The following is a 26395-nucleotide window of genomic DNA, read 5'->3' on the forward strand; positions in this document are numbered from 1 at the left end:
CATACACTGATGCATCCTTCACAGCATCACTTAACATTATTTAACACATCTAGAAATTTTAAACGACACCTTGCTTGACTACAAACAGCATAGAAAAGTCTCTACGGGATAACCTGGAAAGATTTCCATCGTCATAACATCATATTCTCATATTGCCCAGACTTCATTATCACTCTGTCCCACTGTCTGCTGCAGCTAAATTTTGCTCATGTGTTGTCGTTCCTGTTTGCCAACAAAAGCAATACCTGCTGTTCTGTGTGTTTCTCAGGCTCCAACAAGAAGAGGAATCACCTGTACCAGAAGGTTAAGCAACCAGACTATAAAGTAGCCTACGTTCAGCTGGTGAGAAAACAAACGCACAAACACTCATCCTCCCACTCCCACTTTAGCCTGGTTAGTGTGTTGTGGTGATGCCATTAACTCACTAACTCCTGTCCAATACACGGTGGGAGGTGGAGACCTCACCACAATAACACTCTCTCTCCTTCTCTCCAACACCAAACCCACTGCAGGATTTATTTCTCATTGTGGGGGCATTTTAGGGACTTCAAAACCTCAGCTTTTGTGTCACGAGCTATTTTTGAAGGGGGAACTCACTGGGTGACTAAGGTGAGGCAGGTTAGCTGATGTCATGAAGCCCCAACCAGCAGCAGCTGGCCTTTCGCGGTGAGATCTCACAGCCACTCTTCCTCACATACACGAAAATTTAACAAGCATGTTTTCTTTACCTGCCATCCTTTCCTCATGATTTAGATTGAAGTCGACACAAATCACAGCTCCACTTTGCATGTTCCTGGTGAGTTGTTCAGACACTGTGTTTGCTCTCTTGAAAATAATAGCGGTCTGGATTTCTGCAGTGCCTGGGAGTGAAAGGTTCTCTTTGGTTCCATGACAGAGTTATTACAGCAAATATTGAGATATGGTTATCATCTGTTATGGCTCACCTTCCTGTGCGTGAGCCATTGATGGAATGTGAACGATCATGTGCACGTAGCGTACGAGTGTTTGAAGGGTTACTCTCGACAGTTTGGTGTCTGCTTCGACTCACTCTTTGCATCACAGCTGTTGTATTCACACCTGTGTTTGAGTTGAGCTCTGGGTCAGGAAACCCATTCCTGCACATTTTTCTCAAGCTTAGAGTCTTTGAAACAACACAAACCTCCACCAAAATATAAAAAAGTCACTGTTTTAATGGGCTTTTGATGCAGACGTGAAAAGCAAGGGACCTTTGTTTTGTGCCTGCCGTTTTGATCTTGCCCAGATAAATCAACAGTGCTGTAGACACTTGTTTACGCCGCACCACCCACCCGACTGGGAGCCATCAATCTTGAAACAGATGAATAATGAAAACTGTCTAAACACGACAATTTGAAAGAGGATACATAATTGAAGCTGCCATGAATCTTTTAAAGGGGAGACTTCCTCTTGTCTGACACCAAGGAAGTGGCTTGTGATTTCGTGTGTCTGGGATTCCCAGAGGAGTCAGTAGTGATGCTTCTGTCTCACCAGACGTGCACGACAATGATAGGTGTGAGGATGCAGAACAACACACAGACTCAAACAGGCATGCATGCACACACACACACACACACACACACACACACACACACACACACACACACACACACACACACACACACACACACACACACCTACACACCTGCTACATGTGTGCATCACTCATGCATGCTGAGCCCAAGAGGACTGATGTTTTTCCTCGACTGTCATTTGCTCTCCAGTCGCAGTCGTGTTGCAGGTCTCTCAAGTCATGCTCATTTAGCAGCGGGCAGAAATGCTCAGATGCAGGCTCTTTGTGCTTAAAATGGCTTGATATAAAACCGAATATCCGGCCTATTTCTCTGGAAGATTTTCGGAAAAACATGCTCTCTCAACTCCCTTTCCTACCTCACTCTCTCTCTCTCTCTCTCACACACACACACACACACACACACACACACACACACACACACACACACACACACACACACACACACACACACACACACACACACAGCTCCAGAAAACCCTCCTCTCTTTTGCAGCAGTCGGTAGAAAACAAGATTGTTCCTAATTGACTCCACATGTGGGAGAGTGTTCTGTGGGTAGATGCTCACACCGTGGTCCCCCTATTCTACTACCCTCATCCTTCCCTCTTCCCCTTCACTCCCTCCCTCCCTCCCTCCCCCTGCTCCCTCCATCAGCTAATATTGCAGCAGCAATACATTTGCGCTCTCTCCCTCTCTCATTCCTTACTCCTGGTTTGCGGTTAAGGGGAGGCCTCCCGTTAGCGGGGTTCCGTGACGGCCATTTTCCTCAGGCTTAAAGGAGGGGGACCCCAGTGTCGTGGTGGGCAAAGAGATAGCGTCTGCATGTGTAAAAATGTGCACTGTGTGTGGGAAAGTGTGTATATGTGTGCGAGAGGCTGAGAGGGGTGAGCAGGGGAGGTGACTAAGGCCATGATGGAGTCCTGCCAGAGCAGGGAGGTCCAAAGACGGGGCAAAGCAATCAGGGGGAGCGGGAAGAGGGTGTGTGTGTGTGTGTGTGTGTGTGTGTGTGTGTGTGTGTGTGTGTGTGTGTGTGTGTGTGTGTGTGTGTGTGTGTGTGAGACAGGGTGGTGGTGCAGCGACAAAAAAAGCAGTACAAAATGAAAAATCTTAAGTCTAGAGATTGCATTTAGACCTGACAACCTTCAGGCTCCTTTAATGTACAAGTTGAGGGTAACACTTGTTTTAGATTTTCACACCTCATATTGTTCCATCTATTGGACGCTGTCAAGGGCTCATGTTGGAAAATCTGATTCTGGATTGCACTTTTTGACCCCTGTCGTAGACATTACTTCATATACAGTAGGTGTAATTACATTTCTTGTCTGGTTCACAATAGCTTGGTGTAATATCATTTTCTTTAATAAGAAACTAACACCACCTTTATTATCAAGAAAATGTGTATTATTTTTGCAGCAAATCCTTTTCAAAGTTTGGCATGGAAAAAAATCAGGATGTGCCTGGTAGACGAGAAAGCTTTTCTTTGCAGCCAAGCATTTTTAAAATGCCATAATGCATGTCAGACTGTGTGGTTTACCCTCATTAAATTCTCTTGGCCCATCTCACTGCCGAAGTGCACGGTGCCACCATTTCCAGTTAAACCTTGCTTCCATTTGAGACCTTTGTGAACACTAGCCGGTGCCTTTCATGAACGAGAAAGCTCTCCATTTGTCAAATTACAGTCATTTTTGAATGTTTTCAGTCATTGTTCAGCAACATTATTGCCAGTCCAACATTTATGATAAGGTACTCTCTGCCTGGCATGTAAATGAAAAGGTTGTGGTGAGTTTTGGTGGAGGAGGAGTTATTTTCTCTCTTTGGAGTGGCAGCTCGTTTGCAAGCGAGCTTTGCTGGCTGATGTCAGCTGCAGCACTTGAGTGGACTGAGTGCTCGCAGCGCATGTTGAAAGCTGCTGGAGGGTGATGCTGAGAATATATGAATGGGATATCCGACCAGCCTCAGCATTTCAGTTTAGTGCCACGTTGTGCTGGAAATGTCAGTATTGATATACAGTCAGCAGTTCTGCTGCTGCTGGTCAGAATGTTCATCTGATAATCTTCTTTTCGCATTGCTGACAGAATATTAAAAACAAATGGGTTTTTTTGGTAAGTTTTATTACATTTATTACATTGCAGTTTTCTCAGTGCACATCCATTTAATTATAAAGAAAGAGGTGTGCGTGCGTATGTTTTTTTTTTCTTTACATCTGTCCACTCTATCTGCTTTGCACTTTCATGGTGTATCACTGGGGGTTTGTAGACATGCAGTGTCAAGTGTTCAGGTTTTTGGATGCACGGTTCCTGAGAAACAACATAAGACAAACACCAAATGGCAACGTTATGCTATCATTAATTACAAAATCCTTATGTCGCAAAGGTGGCTGCATTTGGTGGACAAAACTACGTTCACACATGTAAAGTGTGGGAGTATTTTATACAGACACATACCGACATGGTGCCCTGTAAGCACTGCAAACTGGAAATGGCTGATCACACAAGTACAACTGCTATGCATAAACACTTGAAGCAAAAGCATCCTGGAGTATTTGTCGATTGCAGACACAGAGCACTAGCCTGTTTACTCTTTATCCCCACCCCACATTTTGATTGTTCTTCTTCTACTGAAACATGTAGAACATATTCCTTTTTATCTCATTAAACAAGCAAAGTTTAGAGAGTGAAGGTTTTCTGCTTTTTTTTTTCTTGAAAGACTGACAAAATCATTGTTAAAAAAACCTTACATTTCAGACACTTGTTGGATGCCTCATGGCATATCTTAGCATCTGTTGGATACTTACAACAATTTAGCTTAGAAATCCACAGTTGATAAAGGGCGAATGAAATCAAAGATTAGATGTCCACGTGCATCAACAGTCATCTGTGGTCACTAGGAATCCGTAAACATTGTTGCAAGTCCATCTTTTTGTAGGGTGTGATTGTGCAAATCCCACACAAGCTCAAGAGTTATTCTGTTGACAAAATCTCACTTCATACAGTCAGAGAAGAATCTGTTCAAGGCTGAAAGTGGTGAAAGTAGACGATGAGTGAAAACTTTGCAGCAGAAGGGACATCGGGCGCACAGATGGTCCAAGGTGTTATCACGATGCCGACCTTTAGCTGTCATGAAATGAGCAACTAGTTCTGTTTACACATAAACCAATGATGTGGCTGTTTTGATAGTAGTCAGTTTTGTTCTTCCATTTCTGAGGACATCTTAGACTCATTTGAACATATTCTACACATTTATAATTTACTAAAATTCTTGCAGTGTTAAGATGATGTTTGAATAAAACTAAGCTTTGTAGTCACATCCAAATAGTTTATTCATTTGAAGAAGTTTTGTTAATGCGTCTTTCTTTCTGATGAGTTCTTCAGAGTTGTCATTTTGGCAGTTTTGTGGGGACATTTTTACATATTTAAAGCAGAGCTCGTCTACACACACAAACAGCTTATTCAGTCAGACTATTGAATTTGAGCCTGCTGGCCAAGTTTTCATAAAAGTAGTAAATAAGGCATCGAGGTTTCTCTCGGAGGCCCTGGTCACTCACAGCAACTCAGCCGACCAGATGCACCAGTCACATTCACTCTGTGCCCCAAAGCAATGTTCCGACCCGACGACCACAGAACAAAACAAGATATAGGGTTGGACCAACACTTGTAGAATAAGTGGTAGCTTCATTCAAATTGCTCATTTCCCATGTTTCTTTCTGTCGCTTTCTCCACCCCCGCTCAATCCACAGGGAAAGGCATCACTCGAAGAAGTGAAAGAGGAAAGGAGAGAGAGAGAGAGAGAGGGAGACAAACAAATAGAGACTCAGTGGCAAACATGGAGGAGTTGTGACACAGCTGAAAATGGGGAAGAGAAAAAAAACAGCTGTATTCAGCGTGATTATGAGAGAGAAACTGTGGCCAAGTCTGCCTCTCTTCTCCGTGTGACTGACACTAGATGGCAACGTTTTGCTGTATAGCTTCTCTCCCTTCATCTCCTATCTGTTATTGACTCCTTGTTGCTTAACAATAGACACCCTCGGGTTGTGTGTCTATGTGCCGCTGTGTGTATCTGGCTAGGCTAAAGAGTGGTGATGGAGAGGGGTACAGGATTGGGGGGGGGGCAAATCTCCCCCCCCCCCAAAAAAAAAAAAAATATATATAAATAAATAAATAAAAAATTGCTTCCCCTTCGTTCCTCTTCTCTGCTCTGAGCGAAGCCCGGCTCTGTGGAGTTGGAGGTGCTGAATCAGGCAGCCGGGCCGAGGGGGGAAATCTTGCTTATCTGTGTGGAATTTTATTATTTTCAACTATTTGGATCGTGATGGCTCCTGCTCTCCTTCCCTCCCTCTTCCTCCTTTTCACCTTGTCACGCAAACACAGGCTTTCCTCGCACAGATTTGCCTGTCTGCCGCTTTGCTTCCTTCCCTTCCCGGTGCTGCCTCACCCTTGCTTATCACACCAATTAACATTTTTAACTTCTGCCACTTTTCCTCCAGTGCCCTCTTCCCCTCTCTGTCTTTCTTGTTTGTTTTTCTCATTCGCTTAGGATTGGATAATCTGTCATATTCATGCTTCTCATCGTTTTACACAATGATGTTTCTCCTTTACTATTGGCTTCTTTTCAATAACCTATACTATTATAGGCTTCGTATATTGTAAATCTGTATTTCAAAGCTTACTCATTAGTCAACATAAGTGGAGAATTGTATCCTATAACTGTCCTGGAGACTTGAAACTCTTTTCTTTTAATCAAACGGTATCCTCCTATGTTAAATCCTTGAGACTATAATATATAATATATATAGGTATAATATAGAAACAGCCAGAGTTTTTCTATTTAATTAACTTTAATGTTCTGCTTAGCACAGGAGGAATATTTAGACACACAAACACAATTTCTGTCTCCTTGAATGTTGTTTTGTTTTAATATATGGTATGTTGTGGGTGTGTGTGTATAGTATAATGTGTCAATATGTTAGATTTTTTTTATTAGTGTATTAGACGATATGGTCAACAAAGCAAAAAACATGTTTTTCTGCAAACTAAATCCAGATTTTGCATTCTAGGAAGTTCTGATTGTTCTGACAGTCCTAGAAAACACATAACAGAGAAATGGTGCGATGTTCAGAGTACTACAGTTTTCTAGCCTAGCCGCGCTAGACAACCCACGGCAACGAATTTAATTCTCTGCCAGGGTGGGTCTAGTTACCCTCCATAAGGCTCGAGGTTGGATGCTCCTAAAACTGGCCGGACGAATCACCATGAAGTGTAGAGTCAGAAGGCGGGCGTAACGAAGTGACGACAGAGGGGCGACGATTCTGACAGAAACAACCGGCGCACAATAAACAGTTATCTTTCGACTCGGCTTTGGCCACAGCCCTTAAAGATTTGAAGCTAAAATTCAACTTGAAAGATAAACAAAGGACGGCACTGAAGTGTTTCATTGAGAAGAAAGACGTATTTGGACTTATGCCGACGGGATATGGCAAATCCTTAATATACCAGTTGGCTCCGCTGGTTGGGAAGCTAATGGGACTTAGCCACAATCCACAGGTGCTCTAGGAACTACGTCAGCCTATTCATTGCGTTGATTGGTTGTATACCTACCCAATTGCTGCAGAGGGATTTGATAGACAACCTTTTAGCCCGCCTCCCTCCCTGTCGAGCGTGCCTAGACCCTTGTGCCTTCAGAAACATGGGTCTAGCATGGCTAGGCTAACAGTTTTCAGAAATCATATCGTCCTGGAGTGGCCTTTTCCTCTTTGAGAGTGGGTCTTGCTGACAGCTGAAATCACAACTGCATTAATTAAATTCGACTGGCCAAAGTGAGAGTACATGGTCAGCTCTTGGTCGTGTTCTGGAACGCTCTGAATTAAGTTGTGAGCTTCTGAATGCACCTCGGATCACACTGGATTGAAGACAATGTGCACTTGCTGAATATAAAAGAAAAATAACAAAATAGTTATTTGAAATGTTGCCAGACGACTAGGAAATTTAAGTATTTTAATTGTTCAAATGCAAATATTTTTAGCTATTGGCTGTTAAGCACATTTTGCGCAAATATCATGTTCACAGTTCATTCTGGTTGTGGTATACTGGTATAGTGGTATACTGATAGTGGTTAGTTGTCTAGCTGGCTAACGATGTTTCTTTTAAGATATAGCAAAATCTGCAACATTTGTCATGTGAACAATGTGTGAGTAAAGTGAACTGAAGTACCAGATTATTTCCAAACTATTTGGTTTATTGATGAAACTTTTCATTTGAATTTTACATCTTTGTCATTTGAGTGTCGTGAAAGGTTTGTTTTCCAAGCAAGATAAGACAGACTTAGTTTGGCCAGATGTTTTTTCTTGTGGAAATTCTGTACATGTAACTCATTAGTGAGCTAATGACACTCTTGTCATGTCTCTGCACTAACAAGGCACACATTTATATCATTACCTTAACTGTCACCACAAAATTTAGGGTAATAAAGATATTAAGATCAATTAGACCTTGTGAAAAGATGCATCTTAAAATTTGTGCTATAGAACTGCTCAGACATATTTAATGACAACCTTGCTTTGTGTATCACCACACCAGTAAGCTCCTAGGCACAGCTGAGATCTTTTTTTTTTTTAAGAATTAAGATGAAAAAAGAAATGTAATACCAACTGTAAAGTGAGAAAATCCAGATTTTTTTTCCTTTCATCCAGAGTCAAGCAGCCTTACTTTCACTTAAACCTATCTGTCAGCATTCTAGGCGTATAACTCTTCGGAAGGAAGGAATGGGCTGATGCACTAATTAGCGTGTGTATGCATATATATATGTGTGTGCACACACTTGCATGTATGCTGGTGGTGAGCCTAATAAAAGGAGAAGCTTTTCCTGGCAATCAAGCTTCGCTAAGGCCCCCCATCTCTCTGTGTCTCTTGATTTGGAAAATTCACTCCTAAGTAAAATCTTGTGAGTGTATGTGTGTACGTGTAGGTTTCATAAGAGCTCAGTGGAGAGAGAACATGAATTATAGAGAACAGAGCAGGGTCTTAGCCATCCGGTTTGGAATCTCACACGCAAACCTTTTTTTTTTGAATGGCTTCTGTGGAGGTTCTCTGCGTTTTCTTTCACATATATGACTCTTTAGGTTGAATTCAGTTCAGATGTTCCAAGCGTTATCGATGAAGCTGTGCTGCAGTCGTATTTCCATTACAGATGTTTGATTTTGGGCTTCTCACTGGGTCGGTGGGTAGCACTGTCGCCTTGCAGCTAGAAGATCCCCGGTTCATGTCTGGGCCTGGCTCTTTCTGCATAGAGTTTGCATGTTCTCCCTGCGCATGCGTGGGTTTTCTCTGGGTATTCCTGCTTCCTCCCACAGTCCAAAAAATATGCAGTTAATTGGTCATTCTAAATTGTACGTAGGTGTGAATGTGATTGTTTGTCTCTATATATAGCCCTGTGATAGACTGGCGACATGTCCAGATTGTCCCCTGCCTTCACCTAAAGTCAGCTGGGATAGACTCCAGACCCCTGCGACCCTAGTGAGAAGTAAATGGTGTCTAGATAACGGATGAAGGGATGTTTGATTTTTTTTGTCATTGAAAAAAGCTGACAAATGAACAGAATATGAAACTCTTTGTCGTCTTTTTTTTGCCATTTCCGATTGATTCTAACTTTATCTCTCTCTGCAGCATCTTCTCTCCTCACCCTCATTTCCTCCCACATTTCCTGCAGATTCCCCTTATTTAGATGGCCATGGCAACACACACACGTGCACGAACACACGCTTGCATGCTTGTAACCTTTCTTGATTACCCCTGACCTCTTGACCTGTAATGACACAACTGCAACTTTGATCGGCCAATCAGCACGCAGCGCCACCCATGTACGCGGTGGGGCTGCCACTGGTCTGATAAAGCCCTCTGATAGGCCCCTGCTGATGCATTTCCTGTTTTGGTATGCTTCTTCGTTTTTTATTTTCTCCACCAGCTGGTCCCCGCATTCCTCAGAGTCGGGAGGGGCCACGGGCATTGCCTGGATGTTTATGTTCATGTGTGTGTGTGTGTGTGTGTGTGTGTGTGTGTGTGTGTGTGTGTGTGTGTGTGTGTGTGTGTGGTAGCCTAGATAGTTGGGTCTGGGGCTGAGAGGGGGTGGGGGTGGTGAAGGGGATGCTTGAAATTTGGGGGAGGGTATGTGAGGGTTGTTTACATGTGTTGGCAAGAGAGAAATGGGGTACTTTGTGGGGGTTGCAGGGGTGAATGACATACATGGCGGGGATAATGATAGTGAACAGCTGTCTATGCATATGTGTGTGCGTGCATATGATGTGGGTGGACGGCGAGGTTTGGGTGTGATTTGACTTTAAGGTGTGGAAGGTGGGTGGGTGGGTGTCTGAGACTGTAAGCGGTATGATATACTGGCGATTTTTTGTCGTTATTGCCAATATGGACAGATTTGATTGTGTTATTCACGTCTGCTGTTGACGTTGTTGTTATCCTCAGAGTGTCCACTTCTAGACCAGATGGATGTGAACATCTTTGTGGGTGGCTGGGAGTGTATTTAGGTGGTGATGATCTTTTCCTGAGAGCTCTGTTACCAGGGTCCAATGTCTCCAGTAGCAGGCTGGGAGCAGACATGCCCAGACATGAAAACTACCATGCGCACATGCACAGAAACGCGCACACACACACACACACACACACACACACACACACACACACACACACACACACACACACACACACACACACACACACACACACTTGCTCCCACACACCCTCCGTTTGTCTCTGGGCAGAAGTATGTGGCCATGTATCACTGGACGCCTTGCACCAGCATGTCAGAAGGTTTCTGCGGTAGATCTTTAAGTATTTTCAGTTGAACACCAGAGGCGGTGTTCACCCACCTGCCGGACTCATGTTCTTTCCAGACACACCAAAGCGGGGGGATCGCTTTGTCCCTCACAATTAGATATCAGCCAAGGCATGCGAGTGGAGTGGATCAATGAAAATTTCCGCTCCTCGCTCTCGGGCCCGTTCCTTCCCATCGCTTTTGTGCTCATAGCCCTCTCATGGCACTCGGGTCAATACTGCTCAGTGCTCAGCTCAAATTTCATCCCACACCACACAAAATCACTGAACTCTTGCTCCAATAAAAAAAAGCAGCAAAGAGTGGGAGACAATGTGACACACCAGCTTTTTTTTTTTTAAAATAAAATCCTTATGCTTGCCACTCTTTCATGCACCACGGTCTGGACATCTGCATTTCAAGTTAAAGGTGATTTATAAAACAGTCAGTATCACTGGATGTTGCGAGAGCATCCTGATCTCTGACCAAAGCGAGCTCTGGTCGCTAGGGGTGGGGGAAACTTCCAGTTCTTCAATGCATCGCGATTCGGACATGGACAAATCTGAATCGATTCAGAAACTTCCAAATTTCGATAATTTAAATCTGTTAAAGTAATTAAAAACATTCTAAACAATGTGGAACTACGAAGCACGGTACGCATCCTTTCCAGGACACTTTTGGATGCGCACCTGGACCAGACAGGCCAATATGCACACAGAGGAAAACAAACATGGCTGACCGCCACCCACCTCGCCGTGAGATCCAAACAGCTCCTTCTAGTTTAAAAGCAGACGTGTCGAAACACTTCGGCTTCTATTAGGTCAGTAGTGGAAGCAAACTGGACTAGAGCTACATTATATGTAAGCTGTGTCACACTCAAATGAAATACTTGAGTAACACAGTAACATGAGAAGCCATATAACTTCTTTCTAGTTGGCACGGATTTCAATTAGTTTAATAAAATACAATGGAAATGAATTGAACTCTTGTTTCTTATTACAAATGCACTGTTATAAAAAATGCAAGTGATGAATGCTTATTCAGTTAGACAGAAAAATGTTTTGTGAAATAGAGCATCAATATACATAATTTAAAGATGCATCAATAATTGTTTTATAATTGAATCGTAGCCTCTGAATCGTCAACGTAATCAAATCACAAGGTGCCCAAAGGTTCCCACCCCTACTCCTATTTTAAACGTGGACACAAGTTCATGCAGCATCATTGTTACATTCATTTTATTTTAGTTTGATCTAACGGTAGTATATGAAACTGCAGCTTCAACCAAAAACACTTCAGTATTGAATTGAAGAATCACGCTCCGTCCCTGTCCAAAACATTGTCATGTCATCGTCAGTGAGGACCATTTGTCCCGACTGTAACAGCGTTAATGTGAATGACATGGAGGCACACACAAACATACAGTGCTGCAAGCCAGAGCTGACCAAGTTATTTGACTGTTGCCAGGTTGTGGAGGAGATGTCATTGTAATTGGAGGGAGGGCCGGGTCATGACCCTGGATGAACCCACAGCAGGATGCTCTTGGTTAGTGCCTGCTCTCACTGCCACTTATCTGTCTTTTACAGACGGAGATGATTTCACTTTGCACTTTCTCTCATGCTCAGCAGTTGTTTTACTAAATGCCTCACAGACTCTCATGTCCTATAAGTCTGACAGAGTTTTTAACTCTGTTGTCGCTGGTGGAAGAAAGACTATATGCATTGTAAGCAGACCTTTTTTCTTTTGTCTGTTATGTAAAAATTGTTGCATACAGGAGATAAGTACACAGCATGCACACAACAGTGTTGATGATGACATTACAATCTATCATCACAAAACACAAAACCTAGAAATAATTTGGAAATAAAAGACCCAATATCAGTAATAGGAGCCCTTCAGTAATCCAGACAGTTAGGTTTACAATATCCGTGCATTCAGACAGTTACATCTACATAGATAAGTGTTTATACTTCCAGTCTTCAGCAGAGCAAGTCTTTGCCCATTTTATGTTGTGTTATCTGTTGCAGTGGTTTGTGGCAGTCATTTTCTCTCGGTGAAACTGGTTTCCTGATGCGTTTCAAATGACAAAACCTTGCATTCAGATTAGTTGTAAAATTGAGCTTTAAATATTCAAAATAACTGTATTTATTGTATAGGAGCAGTTTTTAAGTGTACATTTAAGATGCATGTTCAGTGGCTGTAGCCCAATCTTGAATATTGATCCCACAAACTTGCAAACACAAGGACAACAGGGAAAAAAAAAAATTCTGTTGTTGTACATCTTCCCACTGAATTATTCTCATCTCACAGTCCTGTCTGACAAAATGAAAGTGCAATTTATCTGTCTTGTGTTACTTTACCCCTCCACTCTGTCTCCCATCTCTGTCTCTCACTCAAACATTTTCTGCCATGAGGTTTGGACAGAGGCACAATGGGGGCAGAGTGATGTCTGTGTGTGCATGTGTGTCAGTGGATAAAGTGAGAGTGAATGTGTGTAGCCCACCCAGGGGCCTGGCAGCAATAGCTATTTACAATCATCAGGCTACATCTCCTCTCTTCCTCTGCCCTCTTCCACTGCCTTTCCTGTCTCTCCCCAGTTTCTTTGACTGCTTCTTCTCTGTGATCACAGATTAAAAGTGCTCCTAGATTATGAAATATTAGGCTACGGAACTGCAGACGAGATGTCTGTGCGGCCGCAGGGTTGGCTTTAGGTGTTGGTAAAGATTGTGGTTTCGAGCTTTTGAGGGCATTTTCAGATTTGGCCTAAATACTGGAGTGCAAACCCAGGTTTCTGTCATTACTGTGGTTTTGTTATTGCACATCTGTTTAAACTGTGAATCTTTTGTGCAATTGTGTGGTATTGCAACACAGTATGACAGTTCATCCTCTCACTAAGGTTGTTTGACATTGAATTTATTATCACAGTGTCAGTATACCAGGATATTGCAGTATACCAAGCTTTGCAAAATCAAAAATGCATGTTTAAAGCCGTTTTCTGAAACTAAACCCCTGTAATAAGTATCTTTCCTTATAATTTAAATATACCTTTCGAGGAATGCCTACTTAAATAGCAAACTGCTACAACTGTAATAAAATTAGAACATCATAATAATGCTGCAATTCCAGAGATAGCAGACAGCGGTATTGATTTCTTGCCCAATCTTATGTCAAACACATATTCTGCAAAGCAGGTCAGGTTGTTTTTTATTTTCGAGGCACCCTATCAGAATTCTCTGGACCCATAACCCAGATGAGATGTAGTTCCACTTAATTTGATTCTGACAGCAGCTTTTACGCTTCCGACATACCCAACCTGATAACTCTCACGGCTGAAGGAAAACATCTTCATCAAGTGTGAGAAAAACACTTAGTTCTGTTGTTTGATCTGAGGGCAGCATGATTTAAAACACACAAGTCCAAGATAACTGGGGTACGCTGTGTTAGAACAGGACAGGGGTTGTTATTTTTACCAACTACAACAAACAGATACAAAAGCATTTTATCAGCATGTACTTTTTCATAGGGTGATATGGTTTTATGGGTACATGGAGATGGATGTTGACACTGGGACCGCCATTAGTTACTCATGCTCAAAAGCACTACCTGAACTGGTCACTGTTTTCAGCTATTTTAGTTTTAGGTGGTATGATGAGCAGAAATGCAAAATTCTAGCACAGTAATTGCCAAAGTGTGAGTCGTTGCCCCCTGGTGGAACCCCAAGGTACTGCAGATGGTCCATGAGAGGTTATTTGCAATAAATAAATTTTAAAAAATCTATTTTCCATTCTGTATTTAACTTTAAAAATTCCCGGAAAATATTTTTGATGAAAACATTTACATTAAAAAGTAGCAATCAGGACTAATAAAACAAAGCCATATGATTTAAATTACATGTTGTCCTTCATCTACCACATCTATTTCTGATCTATACCTCGCCACTGGCAGGGAATGTAACTGGTAGAAAAGAAATGGAGATGGAAAATCAGCCTCAATAAGCAAAACATCAGAAAATCTAATTTGTGAAAACAAGGAGAAGACAATCCCTGCCTCTCTGCTTGCTTCTTCAAAACACACTGATCAGTTTAGCAGTTACTTGATGTTTCTGGTGCCTTGTGCTACTATTTTAACTGTGTGGAAACTGGATGTTCAGCACTTGTGGCTTTCAAGACAAAGTACAGGAAACAAACTGGATGTTGACAATGTAATGTTAGCCAATGCATGATTCATATCCACTGTATCGAGGTAAACTGATCGCGGGTGGTCTCTCAGAGACTCTAGTAAATCTTCTAAATTTACAGACTCGCAAGAGTGAACGCTTTGTTTTGGGCTGTTGAATGCCTCGAATATTACATGACAATGGGCCCAGCTGTGATTGATTGTAAGAATTAAAATCCGTTTTATTGCAAGTTGGTTTTCACATATGAGGAATTTGTCTTGGTGTTTTGGTTCATAACAGTAAGTTGTTCACAAATAGAAAATTTTTAAAAAGGGATTTAAAGATTTAAAAAGTGAGTGTTGCTACTGAAATAAACAGTATGTGAAATATTTTCAATGTGAAATGATTTGCCAGGGAATTGCAAGGTCCACACAGTACATAATGGCAAGAACTTGAAATGTGCAAAGGACAATAATATTCCATTTTAAAAAGCTGTGCATTAATGTATAACATTTCATCAATGGACTATGGTGGGATTAAGGGAAACAGTCAAAGTCTTGTCTGCTCTTGGGGAAAAACATGTCCTGTGTCATGAAGTTCTGGTCCTTGATGACTTGAAGGCCTCCAGTGAAAGGGCAGTAGCCTCAAACAGTTTGTGTCAGGTTGCCAGAGGAGAAAATGTTCTGGAGGGGCAGGAGATTGCAGCCAATCACCTTTTGGCAGAGTGAATGATGCACTGCAGTCAGACCTGGTCCCTGGCAGTGCAGGATTGTTACCAAATGGTGATGGAGAAAGTGAGGGGACAGTGTAGAAGTGCACCGTCGTCGTCGTCTTTGGCATTTTGAATTTCTTCAGCTGTTTGTTCTTTCCTGATGACGTCTTGACCTGAAGTCCTGGATGATGATGGATGATGATGTCTAGAAGGTGGAAAATGCCTCCACAACATCAATGGTGATGGAGGTGGGTTCAGCTTTGTCCATACTTGAAGTCTAAAATCATCTCCACTGTCTTATAACTGTAAGCTCCAAGTTGTTGTGACTGAACTGGACCACCAGATGGTTGATCTCCCATCTGTTAGCAGAGTCATCCTAACCAGAGGTGAGGTCCAGTGAGGGTAGTGTCATCTGCAAACTACAGGAGTTTCACAGACTGATGACAGGGGGTGGAGCTGTTCATGTACAGAAAGACATGAAAGATGTAGCTTTAGGTGATCTGGTTGAATTATCTTGTATGTCAGCAAGCTTCAGATGCTGCCATCAGCAGAGATGATCAAGTGATTCCAACTGCAGATAGGAGATAAGTGTCCGCGATTATGCAAGTGTGACCTGATTCCACGTTTCAAATGATATTGTCTGTCTGTTTTTCCCTTATGTCAAATACCTGGGGTGGAATTAGTGTGAAACTTTTTTGCATAGGTGTTTTATTAATCGAGGTTCAGAAAGCCAGGAGATGGGCTTAACAGGGTTCATTACTTATTTAGAAGTTTCTTACATTTAGAGCTTTACCAAATTGTTACAAGTAATGTATTATTGAATTATTAATTTGCGGTGGATATCATAGGCTCACATTGTCTTAGTATTGTTCTGTTTATGAAATTGAAAAAATATTGGAAAATACATCATCTGAGTCTTGTGTGTTGAAAGTCTGGGCAGGCCGCGAACGATTTTCAGATCCCAACTTGAGTTTAAGATTAGGAATGTGTATGTCAACCTAAAGGAACTGGAAGCACATTTGTTTTTAGCCCTCCTTATGCTGGCTGTCAAAATCTGAGATCCCACAGAGTGACAGGTTGCCAAAACTCTGTCCAATAAACAAGCTGCTTGTGAGTCCATCTGAGTTTCGTTTACAAGCCCCGGATCACTCGTAACAGGGTAGTGGGAACTTAAATGAACCCAAAAGAAAAATGCAACATATTTTTTTTTACCTGTGGGTTAGACCAAAGAAATCACAATCAGCTTGCTCACCCTTGTTTGGAAAAAGTTGACTAATGGCTCTTCCCTTTAGCGTTTCCCATGAGCAAGGCATGTAAACTCCATGAACTGGTGCCGGCGTGTTTAACTGCTGAAAAAGAGCATGAGGCACGTTCAGTCAGTGCAGATAAACCGGGTTCGTACACACACGCACTCTCACAAATCTATATCCCACACGCTCGGCAGGGGGTTGCCCTCAGCTCTAATCCCGGCAACCTCACCACCGCGGTCTCTTCGCTGTAGTCTGCCAGGCTTTCTTACCATGCGGTCAAAATGGATTCTACCACAATGTGAACACCTCTCTGCCTCTCACTCACTACCACACACACACAAACACAGACACACCACCAGTGCTCAAGATGTCTCTGCGCTTTGCTACGGTTTACACACCACATTGCCACCGCAGCCGCATGAGCCACAGCCTCATGAGATTTCTCGCCGCATCGTCAACACCTCTCCGTCTGTATCTGCGGCCCACATTTGTCTTTACTTTAATGAGATCTGCCAGCACGTAGTTAATTTTTGATTTGCTGTATCTTCTGATGCCTTTCGGATTGTCCCTCGTCAAATAAAGCTACGTGGAATTTGTCCGACAGCCTCTTGAGGCCGTGTAAATGGCTCAGTTTCACTTTCTCAAACCATTTAAAGCATTGTCAGGTTCTCTGACCACATTTAGAACTGCTCTGTGCTTTAATTCGGTCACGTCTGGTCATCCAAGAAGTCAGTGTATTTGCCCCCCACCCCTCAGTCACATCTTATTTAGCTCCATAGTAACTCTCGCCGCTTGAGGTTTTGAGAGAACATAAGAGAGGCTGATCTCAGGTCGTAAAATCGTGGTTACAGTGCGTTTTCTGATGGATTCGATTTTTAAGTTTGTTCAGATTATCTGAATGGAAGTCACCATTTGACCTGGAGAGTAGTTTTACAGCTGTTGAACAGTCTTCAAAGTAATAAAATGTTGCTCCAAGCTTCTTTCATTTCAGAGGACATAAAATCTGATACCATGAAGGCTATTCAGTGGATCGGGGATATTGGAAAATGAAGTCAAACCAGCTACAATGGAGTTGAGTAATCCTCTGTGAAAGCCTTCTTTTGTGTTATTTTTTTTCATCATATTTGTAGCATAGTTCTTATTCTGTGCTCACTGTGCAGCCCAGTCAGAGGCTCCTACAGACAGATGTGTATCTCATGTGTCACATTGTGATTTCTAGTCCTGGTCCGGTTCGACCTATTCATGTTGTGTACGTTTTCTTTCTCGGTAGCAGGTTGAATCAGCCTTTGTGTTCTCCGCTGGTGACTGTGCCATAATGTTCTATTCAGCTCCAGGTCGGAAAAGCACAGTGCTCCGGCACCTTCCTGTTTTCATCAAACACATTTTAACACATCGGGCCAGAACAACTATGGCTTTCATATTTCATACGTAAATCTGAGCTGATGAATAATAAAAGAGTCACCTCTTCACATTTTTTCCTAAATTGATTTCACATGTATCCCAAGGTTGACTTTCCTTTTCATTCTCTCTCTCATTTTTCAACTCTTAGGGGAAAATTATAACCCATACAAACACAAGCACACACACCAGGACTTTTTCTTGCAGCTGTTTTTGAGTTATGACTGCATGCTTAGTTTGCTACAGATCAGAGGGAAAGGTCGATGTGATTGAATACAGTTGTCCTTTGTGCGTGTCTTTCCATCTGTCACCTGGTCTTCTCTCTTTTCAGTCTCTTCTTTCCCGAACAGGACTCCTCGCCTTATGTGTATGACTCTCTGCATCTACACACACATGCACAAACCCATGTTTGATTTGGGGATAATCCACCAAAGTTGTGTCAGGGAGTTTTACATGAACCACTTCCAAGCAGTTCAGTTTCTGTTCACTGTGACAGCCAAGAAAACAATATCAAGACACCAACTGTCCTCTTTAAATTGAAGGTTGTCCCCAGTCTTCTGCTTGACCTTCTCAACCCCAAACAATTTCTTGGCATTTTAGGCTCTTTACACATTTTTACTCACTTGGAGCTCATTTCTCACAACAATATAAAGTCTTGTGCTTGTCCTATGTTCATTATGACGCTAATATAATACCATATACCTCAGATGATTTGTTTTACAGGAATTTAAATAAAACTGGAAACATCTACATTTTCCCAAGTGCCCCAGGTGTCACCAATATATTTCCTTACTCCTTACATTTTTATTTTCCATGCTTGTTCCTATGTGAGGCGTTAAACTGCAACCAGATAGAATGAATAGGTTGTGTGTGGTGTTCGTAAATCCCACGCTAACGTCACAAAATGCGTACAGTCGACTGCTATTATTCACTCTATGACTGGCGGGTCAGATCGGCACCATAAAACCCAAGCTTCCAGATATCTGGGTTTAGAGACTCCACATGTGGACACAGGTGTACTCACACAGCATGGATTGAAAAGGATGGCAGGCAGATGATTCCGGAAGAAACGACTGGCACACATTGCTCAAGTTAGCTGAGTGTTGCAGGTTATAGTAGTTCTGGGGGCCAGCTACAACTAATAGTATGCAACATGGATCAGAACTATGGTGACCAGCCTAAAGAACGAAGACGACACATGATGATGACTTGTCTCCTATCTGCCCTATGTAGACACAGCCTGCAGTTCAGGCAGTTTACCTGAAAATTCCCAGACTTTTTTCTCATTTGGCTGCTGGTAACAGCTGAGTCGCGCAAACAGTTTACTATGGTAAAATTCAAATAAAACGTGTTTAATGAAGCGATTTATCATGAAATATCACAATTTTAACTTTGGATTTGGTTAAATTAGCTCACTAAATGGCAGTTAAGATAAAAGTTGAAAATCTACCAATTCTTTCTGTTTTTACAGTTTTTCACAATGATAAATTTTGAAATTTATTTCAAGGTAACATGCCTTCCAAATCTGCTGGTAAGTTTTTGCGGTTCAAAAGCTTTAAAGTCTGACAGTGGTCCAGAGATGGAACACGGGGCAGACTGACACACTACATGCAGACTGAAGACCCTAAATGTCTAATCCTTGTTTTCCCATTGAGAAGGAAACTGTGGATGTAATGGGTTGTTCATGTGCGTAAGAGGAGTGTGTTTACATTGCTAGCAGCATGGGCCCTCTTCTCAGTATTCCTGGATCCAGCTTGATTCATTGGGAGCGTGCGTGAAGATGATGGCAGAGCAAGGAAAATATCCCACTCCCTGAATTTGTCGTCTAGGAAGCATAGTAGGTAACAGAAAATCCTCAGAGGTGCATAATGCCTGACTGTCTTTCTCCACTGTGTCCTTCTTGGCCAGGGCTTTTTGGTGTCTCTATAAATCACTCTACACACACTCTCTGGCACACAAGTACACAGAGGGGGGCAGACAGACACACAGGAAGATAATTTTAGCTCCAGGTAGCAAATAGAGATGGAGGGTGACATGGGCTTTACCTCTGCTGTGGTGTGATGTATACATTTCAAACAAAAATATGAATGCTCTCCGCCAGAACTTTCTCTCACTGCGGAAATGTGTCCAGCAGACGTTGACGTACGGACGCACATACACACACACAGGGCACGGCCTCCTGCCAACAAAAAGACTTGTTTAATGAGTCTCAGCGCTTTGTTGATTTCAGTCTCAGGGCTTTGTTGTTTTTTGTGAATCGCGCTCTCTGAGGCCGGTATTAATCTTCACTCTGTGTATACATAAGGTGTCCAGGGCTGCGCTGCATAACTGGGAATTGTCATGCGACAACGTTGGTTCAAGTTGGGTGAAGTCTTGTTTGGTTTCACCGGTTCATTGTTCATCTTGTTGCCAGGTCTGGTGTTTTATAGCACCGAGGTAGAACCCCTTCCTCCGTCACCCCTTCTTTCCTCTTCCTCTCACCGCCACTTTCCTCACATCATCTACCCCCATCTTTCTCCCCCGCTGCCTCCGTCTCCTGGCTCCTTCCTCTTACTTCTGCAGCAAACTTCCTTTGGCCTGACTGTTTGTGTTCTGGATTCTGCATTCCTCGATGGCAAAGTGTGCGCTGAGTGCATCGAGAAACCGAGGGCCTTGGCCGTGCCGTCGGTTTCCAGGTGCTTTTCTGGTGTTTGGCAGCTCTCTGCCTTTTGCCTGACTGAGCCGCCTCCTCCTCTCCCGACTGGTTTCTACCTCTTTTTCTGCATTTCTGCACTCACTAGAAAACCTCCTGTAGTTTGAAACACAGGCGTTGCCGCAAGACAGAAACACAAGAACAGGTGGCTTGCTTTTGATTGAAGGTTGTGCATGTTTTGCTCTAGCTGCTCCTCAAGCTGGTATCAGAGAATGTAGACCCAAATGGCCGGGTGTCGGAGAGTAACATGAATTCAAGCCTGTGTAAAGTATCGTACCAAAATAGTAGTTCCCATAATAGTTGTGTTTTGGAAGGTCGGATGTTGTTAGGTGTCTGGTCATGCCGTTTTTGGCAGATTTGACATGTCAGGCTCAATTGTAGTTTACATAAATGAAGACTGAACTGTTGTTAATATGTTAATGAAATGACTCTGGATCTGTGGAGGCTGTAAACTTACCAGCCTCTCCCATCAGGGTGTCTGAAAACTCAAATAAGGATTAGTTAAGTAAGAAATACAGGTGGAGCATCAAATGTCAAAAGTAACATTTATGCTGTCTTCCTGGGATTTATATTCAGAGTTTTTGCCTTGCTTTTTGCATTTCCTCCCCATTTTCCTCTTCACTTTCTGTTCCATTTAGCAATGCCATTCTGTGTTGTCTGTGGTTGACTCTGGAACCAGAAAACACTACAAATTTTGGATGCAAGAGGACAGAAAAGAGAGAAAAAATGCATTTTAAAACATGGTTAGTTTTCAGTGAACCGTGGTTAACCAAAATCGACGAGTCTCATCCGAGCCAAATTTGGTGTGTGTCCCAGACCCGGCAGTTGAGCTGTCCATATGTTGGTGCTCATTGGTTGGACTGTTCAGTGCAGAGCATGTCAGCGTGTGCGAGGACGCTCCAACCAGTGTGCATCCACTCAGTTTTTATGAGGTGAAGTCCACCGAACATCCAGTGCTCATTCGTCTTGTCCTGTTCTGTTCTTTACTGTTAAATGGATGTTCTTACCTGGTCATAACCTCAGCAGCAAATGGCAGAACACTCACCATCCCACACACTAATAATACCCACGACTCCTGTTATAAGTTTGTCTCACTCGAGCACATTTTACAGTAAACAAAGTCAGCTCCGTTCTGCGTCTTTGGCTGAGTGTGCTTCATGTTGTCTCCCCCTTTGGGAATTAAACCATGCTATGCGGTAATTATATGCATGTTTCTCTTGGTATTTTGGGGGTTGGAGACAGACAAAGTAACATTCACATCAGAGCCAGACCATTCCCGAACGCCTACACACTGACCCCAAACAAAATATTTCACATATTTAAAAAGAATAGTTGATTGACAATTGTGTTCATTGAAGCAATTTATTTTATAGAAGACACGCCTCTATATAAAATAATTAAGAGGTTTATGAGTCACATAATCACAAGTGACTGTTTGTCATTATGAGGTGGAAGCTGCTGGTGTAAAGTACAGTGCTAATGATGATTAATCAATTCGGGAACGTTTGCGAACATTCACGGTGTACTTAAAATCCAAACATGCAGTGAAAAAAATTCTATGTACAGTTTGTGTGTGTTTTGAAATGGAGTTGAGTCATTTAAGGATGGCAGTAATTTGATTCCAGTTGCAACTGATAACAGTGAGTTCTTGTTGCCAGGTGTCCTTGGGAGAGCCTGAGAGAGACAGACTATAGATATGTGTGCAGGCCTGCACCCACTGACCTGTTATATTTTGTTGTTTTTGTGTACGTGCAAGAATGCATGTGTGTACTGTACTGTACTCTGCTGCGGCCTGACACAGACTACAGTTGTGCCAGTGATGCATTAGCCATGGCTAGAGATGGGTTGGTATGGAATAAATAATGGATACCATCCTTTCCCTCTGAATAAATCAGGACTAGAGAAATGGAGAGAGATGAGAGATTAAATGTGGGAGAGAGTTGGAGAAATTGAACGGCAGAGAGGAAGAGCACGTAGAGGTGGAAACGGTGTCCTGAATTCCAAATCAGCATCTCGCGTCTCTCTGCGAGGAAAAGGAAATGGTTTAAGGAAGATGCAATTCGACGTGTTGTTTATGAAATGATTTTGTGTCGAAAATAAACAAAATTCTCTTCCAAAGCAGGTCCGCTGTGCTTTCTGAACTGATTCTTTTTCCCCTCTTTGCTCTGTTCCTCTCTCTGCTCCCCATCAGGCTGAGGGCCAGACGTTCACCTTTCCTGACATCTTCCCAGTAAAGGACCAGAAGCCGACTGAGGGCTCCATGGAGGAGATGCAGGAGAAGTTCATGGAGGATGAGAAGCAGAGGCAGAAACTGGACCCCAGGAGAGGAGGGGTCACAGAGTGGTTTGGGCTCTGAGGAAGCCCACTGACCGGGAACTGTATGCGCCGATGCGAGCGTAGGCGTTCGGTTGGGAGCAACATGTATTGATTTACAATGCGACTGTTGTGATGTCACTTCTATTTCTGTAAGAAACGCTCACAAGTGTGTAGTTCGGAAGAATGAGCATGTGTGTGGGAGACTGCGGACATGTGTTTGGTGTGTGTGTGTGTTTGTGAGGCTTCAGTCCAGTAACTCGTGCCAGAACAGAATCAGAGGAGGAGAGTGGCCCGGCTCCATCTTTGATGAAACCAGCCCTCCGTACAGAATCTCCATCACCTCAGATGACCTCTTTTCGTTCCTCCTCCCACTCCTTCTGTTGCGCCTCCCTCTTCTTTACTCCTCCTCTTTGGCACCGACACCTCTACACCTTCTCCGTCTTTGTTTTACTCTTTCTTCAGGACTTTCCTTCTCCTCCGTCTCCTCAGTTGTCCCGCCATGTCCTTGTCCCTCTCCTTCAATATTTTTCCCCTCTGCCATACTAGGGAGTGGTATAGTGTGGTATCCCTAGTAGCCCTGACTCACAGCCAGTTGGATCTGCCTACCTGGACAGCCCACATCCTTTCCTCTTTTATGAGTTTGCCTTGGATTAATTGACCACTTTGGGTAAACAACAATTGAGATGTTGTTTCAGCAAAGAAAGTACATGGAATTTGCGAGAGTGTTATATTACAGTATTTTGTGGTAGCACCTCTTGCCATAACTCTGAGCAAAGATTGTACCCAGTGTTGTGTTTGTGTCTGTGTCCTTGCCTAACATGCAGGACTTGCCAGTGAATCTAATTGTATGTGCTTTTTGGAATAACAACTAATAAAAGGTCACTTGTCCAAAAGCGTTCTGCTTACTTTCTCTTGCGTTCTGCGTGCCTCAAGTCACGACTGCTGCGCTGCATAACTGGCATTTTGAGACGCTGTTTGCCACACAAGCTGGCTCGTGCGCGTGCCAGCGTGGTCTGGTAGCTGTTTTGACAGAGTAATGATCTGTGTTTGAATCGGGCCAGTGGAAGACTGAGCTCTCTTACCGTAATAAAGCCCATAAAGGGGAGGGCCCTCTCCTGGGCTCGCTCAGACCCTCCATTATGCTGAGAGGCCAAGGTTACAGTAAGTGTCCCCCAGCCGTGACCACTAATGCTGGCTGGCTAATACAAAGGTCCAGTCCCTGACCTCACCCAGCCAACTCATCTATCACTAAGGAGAATGTCAATATTGATCCTGTTGGCCCATTGTCTGCTGCCTGGAACCGCTCGCCCCCCTGCGTCGCCATAAAGCAATCTGATTTGGAACGAAAGAAGCGTCCAGTTCCTTTTCTCTCTGCCCTGTTCTCACTTTTTATTTTCCTCTTTCTCTGCTCCTTCTCTCTCTTTGTTGCCCAGTCTGGACCTCTAGTGAAACAGCTGCTCAGCCGACAAGGAAGGTACACCAAGCTCTCTCTCCCCTCCTGGTCTGCAGAGAGACCCCACATGAAAGTTGGGAAATCGACATTCTGCTGTGTGCCAAGTGATAATCTGTCCCTGTTGTCTCCAATCAATCAGTCAGACTTTATTTGTGTAGCCCTTTTGTAGCACAAAGAGCTTTACAGAACAAAAGGAAACAAAAAACAAACAATAAAACCTCCCACCCCCCTTCCAATCCCCCCCTAATAAACATTCTGTTATAAATGAAGGGACTCAATAAAAACAGTGACTGAGGAAACGCTGTTGTAAATAAATGCAATGCGTAAACACCTAAGACGGGATAAATCAAAAATTCTGAATGGCAATAAAAAGTCCTGTTCTTCATCACCCTGCTCCCTCTAAAATCAGCCACACGCACTTGAGCAACTGATTCTTATTAATGAACTGTCATTGAGGTGCTGATTCTGAATTTGTGTTTAAAGCCCCCGAGCAGCAGTGGATGTGTTGTATTCTGGACACATTTTACAGTGCACAGAGCACACTCAGACACATTCGGTTCATGAGCTCATCTCTTGCTTGCAGAGCTGAATGCCTGAGTCATTTTATAAAGAACAAGTAAACAGGAACAACTAATTAACTGATAAATAACAGAAAAACATTTGGTTGCGGAAGGAGTACAACAGTAAATGAAAATAAAAGCACGCAGCGCAGTCGGCTGACAGCTTCAGTAAGGGTTCGGGTTTTTTTAGGATAAGTGTGTTTATCCACGATAACAATCTTGATGACAGCATAACTTGAGATATTCAAATCATTAAAAATGTTACATGAGCTGAAGAAGGAGAGATTTTCATTTTAAAGTGGGAACATCTGTGAGAGACTCGCCAGAATCAAAGTGGATCTTGAAGTGCTGAAGATGTTAATAAAAGTAATGACTGTTTTTCTTTCCAGAACAGAACACAGGCTTGAAATTTTCATTGAAACTGCTGAAATAGAAGAAATACTATTAATTTACTTCTGAACACCCATGGGAGACAGATGATGGTGTGACAAAAACTTGAGCTGTTTTCAGGTTGCAACCCTTTGACTCGGTGTTCTGAGTGTGCACGGCTCCCCTGCAGTCATCTTAGTCTGAAAAAATACTCTAACATATTAATACTTATTGAGGTTTTCAACCTCATGTCTCCACTTTATTGCTCTTCATGTTAAATTCAGTGAACATCGGACTAGATTGTGATGATCTGGGGTTAACTCTTGTCTTTTTTGCCAGTTTTTTTCTGAGAATTTTGTCCGTTTCATGCTCAGTACCTTAAAGGTGCACTGATTTTATGTAAGTAGGTGTTTCCTGCTATCTCCTGCAGAAGGCCAAAACTAAGTGCAGACTCAACACTGTTTCTACACTTTTCCCCTCAATGAGGTCCTTTTTTCTTCTCCAAATCTGTCTGCACCATAAATACGTATACTGCAGCAACTTCTCTGCTGTTAAAAAAAAAAGACTGCTAAATAGCTTCAAAGACCTTTTAGTTGCCTGCGCTTCCCCTCCTCACTCTTCCTTCCCCTTCCAACGTCTTCCCGCTGCCTCTCTTCTCTTCATACCCAATAAAAAGCTGCAAGCAAAATGCATCTCCCCCCTTGTCCGGCCATGTCCATGCAGCTGGCAGCCATTTCCCTGTTTGTTTATGCAGTGTTCTCCTTGTCTGTCAGATGATGCAGTGTGGTTGGAGTGCGAAAAAAAAAAGGGGGAGGACGGAGGTGTGCGGTGAAACAGGCGAACAAACAAGCCCTGCACTTCCTATCTCGGCCGAGCCCTCGATGACTTTAAGCAGCTCCAGATTTATAGGGATCTATGCTTATGTGTGCTGAAACAAGATGCATAATGTAATGTGCTGCACGTTGTGTAATTGCAGAGAGAGAGCGAGAAGGGAGGGGTGAACATGTGCGTGCAAGATGGCAAGAAAGCTCTGAAAGGACGAGGAGTGAGAGAGCAGATGGAGATGAAGGGAGAAAGTGAAGACAGTGAAGTGAGAGTCAAAAAGAGATGACATCACTAAGAAAATGC

At 42.9% G+C, this 26395-nt stretch overlaps 1 protein-coding gene across 1 annotated transcript in view; it reads left to right on the forward strand.

Annotated features, from left to right (window-relative positions):
• mrpl23 (mitochondrial ribosomal protein L23) overlaps window positions 1-23778 on the forward strand; it is a 46298-nt gene extending 22520 nt beyond the window's left edge. The window contains exons 4-5 of the mRNA XM_022193940.2: window positions 269-342; window positions 22761-23778. Of these exons, the coding sequence (XP_022049632.1) occupies window positions 269-342; window positions 22761-22925 (239 nt within the window). The 3' untranslated portion in view covers window positions 22926-23778. The remainder of the gene's footprint in view (window positions 1-268; window positions 343-22760) is intronic.
• Window positions 23779-26395: the final 2617 nt, after the last annotated feature.

Source organism: Acanthochromis polyacanthus, chromosome 8, assembly GCF_021347895.1.
Source record: "Acanthochromis polyacanthus isolate Apoly-LR-REF ecotype Palm Island chromosome 8, KAUST_Apoly_ChrSc, whole genome shotgun sequence".
NCBI classification, from domain to species: domain Eukaryota; kingdom Metazoa; phylum Chordata; class Actinopteri; family Pomacentridae; genus Acanthochromis; species Acanthochromis polyacanthus.